This window comes from Lolium rigidum, chromosome 6 (genome assembly GCF_022539505.1).
Source record: "Lolium rigidum isolate FL_2022 chromosome 6, APGP_CSIRO_Lrig_0.1, whole genome shotgun sequence".
Taxonomy (NCBI): Eukaryota; Viridiplantae; Streptophyta; class Magnoliopsida; order Poales; family Poaceae; genus Lolium; species Lolium rigidum.
In genome coordinates, this window is record NC_061513.1 from 7958580 (window position 1) to 7967797 (window position 9218).

Sequence of the window (9218 nt, forward strand, 5' to 3'; positions counted from 1 at the left end):
ATATTGTGGATTATGTTAATCAAGATCCTTGTGGTGTCTCTAATCTGTTTGCCTTAGTTGTAGGACTCCCTAGGTATGTAAGTCTGTAAAAATTGATAAAGGTATTAAGGTGAAAGTGGTAGTAAGTTGCATGATCGACGCTTATCCCAGGTGAAAGTATGGATATGGTTGGGAGTGTGTTTGCTATTTAGGGACTAACGGTGTCATCATTGATCCTAATGCTTTATTTATTTATGGTAATAACTACAATTTCGTGCGAGTCATAAGAAGTCGTTATTGGACAAGCTGGTCCATAGAGTATGTCACGTGCTGCCTATGGTGTTATTGGACACATCACCCACACTAGTTTGTGTATCTATATTATTGCATATGATACATGTGTGCTTAATCTTTTCCTTGTATCCCATTTGAGTATTGCATAGCTGGAGGTGAAGCCGAAGCTCTCATTCCCTAGGCTTGAAAGGAATATATAGTATAGCCATTACGTTGCTCCAACCAGCATCGTAGGAAAAATTTCACGGAAACTCTATATTTACAAAAATCATTTCGTTGCTTGAACCAACATAAATGTTTCATGGAAACCCTATCCTTAAAAATATCAGGGTTTTCTTTTGTTTCAAACAAACGTGATCTCGACGGTCAGACTTCCTTTGTCAAATTTAACACGACCATTAGTCTCCGAAGCTAAAGATTTGCTTGGATTTTTATGAGTAGAAACACAGCTGTTTTTGTAGAATTTTGGCCGCATTTTGCTCTTCCAAAACACTTCTGTAAAAATGAAGAAATGATGATGATTGGCAGGAACAAGAGCGAAGGAAGAAGTTGACCCATGGGTCAAAGCGTCAGAATTTGCCCTCGTGCCTAAAAAGGCTCTCTACCCGCAACCGCAATCCGACCCAAGCCTGCACCCGCTTCCCCGTTTACGCCGACTTCTCCCCCCACACGCGCGCTCGCCGCCGGCGACCTCCACTTCTAGGGTTTCCTCCCCGCGCCACCCTAAATTCCCCCAACCCCCCGCCCCAATCTGCCCAATTTCGCGCGCTCCCCCGCCCAATTGCCTCCCTCGACCGGCCGGCGGGCGCGCGGCGGCGGAATCCATCCCTAATGCCTTCTTGATGTAGCGTAGCTCGGAGGGGTTGACGACGCCGGCCGAAGCAGCAGCAGCAGGAGAAGGCAGGGCATGTCGGGAGGGGGAGCAGGAGGAGGGAGCTCCATCTCCGGGGGCAGCTTCCCCGCGGGCACGCCCAGGGGCGCGCCGTCGACGGAGCCGCCGTCCCTCGCGCAGTACCTCCCGCTCGACCCGCTCCCCGTCGGCGACCACAAGCACTCGCGCGCCGCCGAGCTGCGGCGGGCGCTCGCCGACTCAGCGGAGCCGCCGTTCGCGCTCAAGCCGCTCCCGCCCGCCGCCACCGAGGAGCTCCGGCGGATCCGCGGGGCCGTCGCCGAGTCGTCGGCCAGGGCCAAGTACACGCTGCTCCCGGCACTTACCCATCACTAACGTCTGCCCGCATTGCTCCGTGGACTCACTGGTTCCGAAATGAGGTGCAGGGACAGGGCCAAGTCGATGCACGACTCCCTCCAGAAGCTGGACAAGTACCAGAACGTCGTCACCCGGCGCCGGCAGAGGAGCAGCGCCGAGAGGTCGTCGGGGAGCATGTCGGGTTCGCTCAGGATGGGGGCGCAGAACAGCGGGGATGCGCCCGTCCAGAGGCTCGAGGAGAGGGCTAAGAGCGCCACCATGAGCAAGCGTGTCCGCTCCTCGCTCACCGCAGATGCACGGGTTTGTGTTTCTTGCTACTTCACCCAGTTTTGCTTGTATGTCTTTGCGGTTCATTGTTGTAGTTACTACTTGAGTAGTGTTTGAATATACCAGAGGTCCAATTTTTACTACTCTACACATATGAATTGGTGTGAACTGCTAGTTGGCATGACATATTCAGTTTGCCTGTGCATATCACATGGCAACAACAGGTAGTGCAACTGATCTTCTTATCTTAAATGACAAATCTTTGTTACTACATGAATCCTTCTGAACTTATGCGATGTTGATAATTGTGCACTTAGGACCAACTATTGATGTTGTGTATTGAGTCTCATGAATTAGAACATTGTGCAGAGTGCAAACAGAACTGTCTGGTTGATTAATCTTGAATGAACATGTTCCCTTAGCTACAGATGTGTCAATACTTGGCAAAGATTTTTTTATCATGTTTCTTTCCGGATAGCTTTTTTTTTTTGTTTCACAGTGATTAAGAAATTAAAGCCCCCATGTTTTTTTTGGCTTGTTCAATTTTTAGACAAAAGGGCATATTTGGTTTATCTGTATTTTCATAATTAGTATACTCCATCCTTATTCTGTCTTCCCAGTGCTAAGCGATTTCTTTTGTTTTGACTCTTTGACAACTGCATATTTCAGTTGGAAGGGCGTGTTAATGTTTCTACAAGGCAAGGTCCTTTGGTAGACACTGAGAAAAATCCGCCTTTGGAGAAGGAAAAACTTTCTGTGAGAAATGTCAATGCTACAGCTGGGTTTTCCGAAGACAAATTAGTACGAGGCCTAGCTCCTGGTGGTGAAGGATGGGAGAAGAAAATGAAACGCAAGCGTTCTGTTGGAACTATGCTCAATAGAGGCAGTGATGTGGACCGAGATGTTAAACCATCAGTTCAACATAGATCAAGCAGTGAAGTACGAGGACGTTCTAGTGATGCTCTTCCATTTAGGTAATCTTCGTGCACTGTCATCAGCTTTGTTATCTGTTTATAGTTTTTCCACATAAGCTTCAAATGAATTACTTGGAGATGAGGTATGGGGTTTAGTATGCCTCAGATTGTTGTTGTAAGGTGGATCACCATCGAAGGCCATGTCAGTATTCAGGGGTACTTATCTTATCCCTCCTTTAATTGTTGTATCACAGACATGGACCTTCTGCTGGAGCATCTGGAGGTAGCAAGATGGATGGAAGTTCTCAGCAGAGTAGTTCTGGCTCACGGTATCTTCAGAAGACGGAGATGGATTCCCCCTCTCTTCCAAATGAAAGACGAGAGCGCCATGCTGGGCTAGACAAAGAACGGGTTTTGGTGAAAGGAAACAAGTAAGTGTTGCTAGTTTTGTGTCTGTATTTTAGTAAGACATTATATAACATGAGCACACTGGTTTGACCGGTTAAAACCTCTTTGTGCTGCTGGACTGCTGGTACTCTTGATTAATGCTCGCACACATTTAGTTTGGAACCTCTATAGTTCATGATATTAGGTCTTTTGGTTGCTTTTGCAATATGAGTAGTAATAGTTATGCGCTGCGCCATCCTTCTGATGTTTTGTGTCTATTGTGATTCCAGGGCACATACTTCTGAGGATATGCAACCTGGAACCTTAAGTCCTGTGACTAAGGGTAAAGCATGCAGGGCACCACGAACCAGTTCTCTTGTAGGCATTCACTCATCATCTACTTTGCTACGCTCAGCCGGAGGAATGGATGAATGGGAAGAAGCACCATGCACAAATAAAGCCTCACCCTTGGGAGGCACCACAAATCGCAAGCGTCCTATGGCTGCAAGTGCCTCTCCACCTCCTGTTGCTTGGGTGGGTCAACGTCCGCAGAAGATGTCGCGATCAAGAAGAGCAAATGTTGTATCCCCAGTGTCAAATTTTGATGAACCCCTCCTATCTGAAGGATCGCCAAATGATGTTGCAGTTAGGCCAGCTTTAGAAACGCCTGGCCTCTTACTCCCAAGGGGTGCAGCTAGCAATAATTCACAAGCTGTATCTAGAATGGATAATGTTACATCTCCAGCTTGTCTGTCAGAAAGCGAAGGGTCTGTTGCTACCGAACACAGGAGTAAGGAGAAAGTCACAAATAGTGGTGACTTTGAGAATGAGGGGATAAATTCAGCTCATGTTGCAACAGATTTAATTTTCTCGTCCAAGAAAAGCAGGATTCCGTTGAAAGAAGAACTTGAAGATGGTAGCATTCGTCGTCAAGGGAGGAGCGGAAGAGGCACTATGCATGTTAAAGGGTCATCCATACCAAAAGAGAAGTTGGACAGCAGCGAAACAAGAAAGTTGGTAAAGAGCGCAAGACCTGTATCTGAACAGAATGAAAGGTGCTTACTGACTGAATTCTATCTGAATGGGTTGTTTTATTTTGCATCTCAAACTTATGATTTTTTAATTTGGTGCAGTAAGTTAGGCCGTCCTCCAACTAAGAAAGGTTCGGACCGCAAAGCATCATCTCGACAGCCAGAAATTCTGAATTGTGGGTCGATGGATATTACAGGTCTGCTCATAGACATTTTAATTTAATAGAATATCTTTGGTTTCTTTTTCTGGAAGTTGATTTTGATGCTAAACCATCTCTTGTAGTTGAACCTGAAGATGATAGAGAAGAACTTCTAGCTGCTGCAAATGCTGCCCGTGGTGCTATTGGTGCGCAATTATAGTTATCTTATTGGGCTGCAAAGAGTGATTTTATGTTTCATGGTTGATAGAATCCTTATTCTTTTCTGCAGTTGGCGCATATACTGGCCCTTTCTGGAAGAAGATCGAACCAATGCTTACTTTCATCCGCTCTGAAGATTTATCATTCTTAAAAAACCAGGTTGGACTTCATTTGCCTTACAAGTTCATAGAATGGACCTATTGTCTTGTTGGAATGAACCATCACTTACGGGAGTCTATTTCAGATTACATTTTTGGAAGAGCTTGAGATGGGCATGTCTAATATGCACGATGATGATAAGTTAACAGTATCAACTAACTATAATGGGCCATCATCAATGGTACTTTCCCTTCCGCTACTCTCCTACCCTTATCATGGAAGATGTTTTCAATAAATCCTCAACTTCTGTATTCCTTTATATGCCGATCGTGAACTGCAAAGATCTGAGTTTGATACCCTTGTTTCACATATTTCCAGGTTCTGCCTGCGTCTAATTCTTCCATGTTGCTGGATCAAAGCGAAGCAAATGGTATTGGACCAAAAGAATCTGTAGACATTTTGTCTTATAATGGCGAGAATCACAGCACCGCATCGCAAAAGGCACAGGGGCAAGGAATATTTGGAGAAATGGCTCCCCTGACAAGTAGACTGCTCTCTGCTTTAATTGTAGAAGATGTCGATGATTTTTCCGAGTCCAATGGTGTGCAAGGGGATATACTTCTTGAGTTCTCAAATGACTTACTTCCTCCTGCCGCCACAGTTGAATTTGGAGCTACGGCAGTAGAATCAAGTTTTGGGATGTGCCCTGATTTCAAGCATTCAAGCAGTAACTCAGTATATAACAGCATGTCCAATGGTTTCACAGCTTCCAGCAATTTGAGGGGCTCATATAGTCAAAATTCAGTTTTCAGTGATAATATATCAGATGGGATAAATGTTACAGTGTACCCAGAAAATGGCACTTTGCATGGATCCATGCCACATATTTCACAGCAGTATCAAACTTCTGGAAAAGATTTATCTTTACCACTATATGGATATCAGTATGCACAGATGTCTTTGCACGACAGGACTTTGGTTGAGTTGCACAGTATTGACATTTTCCCAGAGATGGTATGGTTCCTGAGAAATAAAAAACTCTATTCATGATAAGCTTGTTTGTTTGAAGGTTAATTTCTTTGTTGTGTAGTTAGTCATAATTAATATGCCTGTATTTCTCAATCTTCTTAAATAGTGTGAAACATGATTATCTAGATCATGTATGATTCTAAGTGATCTGGTTCCGGTATTCAAGATCTTATGTTTATGTGGTTGCAGTATTTTCCATTTTTTGATTGTTTTCGTTTCTTAGGAACTGAAAAGAGATAAAAAATACATTATTTTAATGGCATAAGTGTGTATAGCAATTACTTCATCAACTAGAAAACACACACTTTTGGAAGTATGCCACGCAATTTTGGAAGTATGCCCGTGATCTGGGCTGAAAACAGGACATGGATTTGAGATTTTGAGGGGCTGCGGTTCGTTGGGTGTTGATGACTAATCAGTAGTGAGAGTGCTCCTATAGGGTGGACCAGCTGCAAACATAGTTTCATGATTCTCCAGGAACAGATGCATCATAGGCCACCTCATTGTTTTCAATCATTGCCTGTGATTTCGTATGTCTCATTGCTTACTGGCAATATTTGTTCTTGTTTCAGCCCGAGCTGGATGAGGGAGAGGATGAGGATATCAATAAAGTTATTTTGGAGCTGCAGAAAAGACTCTTTGACCAGGTGATTATTCAGTTTTGGTTAAACTCGAAAATAGTTGGATAGTAGTATAATATTTAACGGATTATCATTTCGTTTTCTCTAGAGTTCACATGAAGTTACTGTGGCAACTAGGTCATACTAAGCTGGCATACATATTAGTAGTTGTTCTAGAACTTTTGGTCTGGGCTTCAAGCTTTAGTAGTGAGATTAATGATATTATTATGGTGGAATTATCAATATTGAAAGAAGTTGGTATTTTTTTCTTCTGATAAATTGACAGTACTCAAAACTAGTGAAATAGTTTGACGGATGAGTTGGGTCCAGTGAGAATTCACTGTTTTTGGCCTATTTGAATAGGGAAAATTATTTGCATAGCTTGGTTAGTCCCTATTCGTCAACTAAACAATTTTGTAAGAGTAATTTGACTTGAGTCAGTTTGAAACAATCCCACATAGTCTGTCATTTGGAAGCATTATACCAAGTGAATTACGCCCTCCACCTCTACTAGTTCTGCGTCTGCCATGTATATCCTCATTTTTTATGTTATTTTCTTTTGGCTTCGGTTTTCAGCAGTTTTGTTTTAAACACCTGTGTGCATGCAAGACGTGCCATGTTTTAGTGCTTTAGAAACTAAAAAAGAATGCATGGTTGAATGGAAACATATTTCCCTGGATGTGTATTTTTGTTCAACATTCAATTTGGTATATTTCCTATATGGAGTACTTGTGTAGCTTGCACTATTTTCTAGGAAATGAATATGCTTTTCTAATCAAAATGCATGTTTCTCTACTTGTTTTAGGTGAATCAAAAGAAGTGCCAATTAAATAAGCTAGAAACGGCAATTCGAAATACTAAAAACATGGAGGAAAGGTATTAATGACTCTACCTATGACCTAGCATATTGTTTAAAACTGAGTGTAAGCCATTACAGCATCTAATTCCAAAAGCTTGTTTTGCAGGAGCCTGGAGCAACAAGCAATGAACAAATTAGTAGAGAGGGCTTACAAAAAACTGCTGGTAACTAAATATTCTTGTAGTTCCATTACCGCTTACTTTTTCTTAGTGCTATTTAAGGAATTGGACTATTTGGGTGTCCTGTTCCCCATAGGTTTAGTGTAAATACAAGTAGCAACCTTTTGAACCTTGGTCTTTTTTACAGGGTGGCCGGGGTAGTTCTAGTCATAAGGGTGGCCTCAGTAAAGCAGCCAGTAAGGCTGCAAAGCAGCTTGCGTTGGCTTTTGCAAAGCGAACGCTGGCCCGATGTCAGAAATTTGAGGAAACAGAGAAGAGCTGCTTCAGAGAGCCTTTCCTTTGGAGTGTGCTGTCTGCACCTTTGCCAAAGAGTGAGGCAGCTGAGGGTAATGCACACAAAACTGTGGATAAGGCGAACAAAACCTTGATTTGGCACGTTGTGTTGGTAAGAACTTCCAATAAAATCTGCTTTGTTGTGCTGCAGGTGGTGCTCCAGGATCCGCAGACAGGCCGAAGCATGCAAAGCTCGACAGGAGCCCATTGAGCCAAGGTATTTATAGGCTTCTTGGGCAGCTTTTGGCATGTAAATTAGTTCATGAGAACAAGGATCGCAAATGATAATTTCGTTTGAACTCTTTGCTGAAGAGTTACTCCAACCTGTGCTGATCCTTTTGCAGGTAGTACAAAGATAAAAAAGAGCGAAAGAGACAGGGACAGAGATGGGTCCGCCAAGAATTCAAGTTCCAAGTCAGGCCGCAACTCCTCAGGCAGCGGGAGGAATGACCGCAAAACCAAGATGAAACCGAAGCAGAAGCTAGCGCAGCTATCGACATCAGGGAACGTCCTCGGCAGAGTCGCAGAGCCGCCGCTGAATTTCCCGTCACCATCCCCGCGCGAATCCCAGGAGCGGACAAACCCTCTGAGCCTAAAGCCTATCCACCCTACTCAGCCGATCAGGAACACCGCACCTATCGCCCCCCAGGAACCTCCTATGGACGCCAACCTGCCAGGGATGGACCCGATGGTGGACATCCTGGACGTGCCGGAGGGCAACGACATCGGCTCCTGGTTCACGGAAGATCTGGACGAGTCGCTGCAGGACTTTGACTTCTCCGGAGGCCTGGAGATCCCAGATGATGACCTCACCCAGCTAGGGTTCATGTGAGATGTGTGGGATAGTAGTAAATATCATTATATATGTGCATATGATTGGAGTTTTGATCCTATATTAGCGGCACTGTCTTGCACTAACCAGCTAGTTGATGCCTGCCTCAAATTAAGGTGGGCATCCTGTAAGTGACCCCAGTTCATGTGTTGACATCGAATGTGCAAAGTCAAGTCGAGTATTATGTTCAGATAGATATACTTGGAGCAAACCATTTTTGTATGGGGCTTTGGGCTCTGCATCTACTGTCGCAGATTCGCGGAGGAAGAGGAACAACTCGGCCAGTACGTTCCTAGGACTCTTCATTGAGAAATCGGAAGTTTTCTTTCCAGGTTGCTTAGTCTATTGCTTGCTTCCGGTGAACTGACATCTAAGTGGCAGCCAATTCTTGACAAAAGTTTGCTGAATGGAGAAGGGCATTCTTCTGAGATGTCTCTGAAGAAGTTCACGGAGGGAAGTGTCAGAGCAGCATTGTGCACACTGAGGTCGGAGATGCCCACCCCGCCCAGTGTTCTTTTCTGGAGAGGGCACTAGCTAGCTGCACCTCTTGCTAGAATAGGCGCACGATCAACAAAATTGCACAGTAGATGATGTGCGTACCCAAATTAAAGTAAGCAGCTATCCAATAAACATAGGTAAATACATTTTTAAAACTAAGAAAGATATAAGTATCTAAATAGAATAAAAAATCCTTGCAAATAGTACAGAAAAGCAAAACACAGTCTGTAGCTTTCGCAACGTCGTGATAAGCTCCCATCCCATGCTTTCTTCAATACTACTTCCTCTGTTTATAAATATATAAGACGCTTTAGCAGGTCAATTTGGCTGGTAGAAATTTCGTGTCTGCCTTGTTTTTTACATCAATTTTTATCTTTTTTACACAGCTTAA

The 9218-nt window shown here is 43.8% G+C and overlaps 1 protein-coding gene across 1 annotated transcript; it reads left to right on the top strand.

The window, feature by feature from the left end:
- The first annotated feature begins 913 nt into the window (after positions 1–913).
- On the top strand, positions 914–8540 carry LOC124668645. Its single transcript, XM_047205748.1, has 16 exons — positions 914–1464; positions 1549–1780; positions 2417–2721; positions 2916–3092; positions 3339–4103; positions 4182–4276; positions 4363–4425; positions 4509–4597; positions 4683–4778; positions 4916–5551; positions 6139–6213; positions 6992–7062; positions 7152–7209; positions 7352–7550; positions 7649–7714; positions 7842–8540. Exons 1-16 carry the CDS (start codon positions 1181–1183, stop codon positions 8327–8329), a joined length of 3699 nt encoding a protein of 1232 aa, XP_047061704.1. The 5' UTR covers positions 914–1180; the 3' UTR covers positions 8330–8540.
- The last annotated feature ends 678 nt before the right edge of the window (positions 8541–9218 follow it).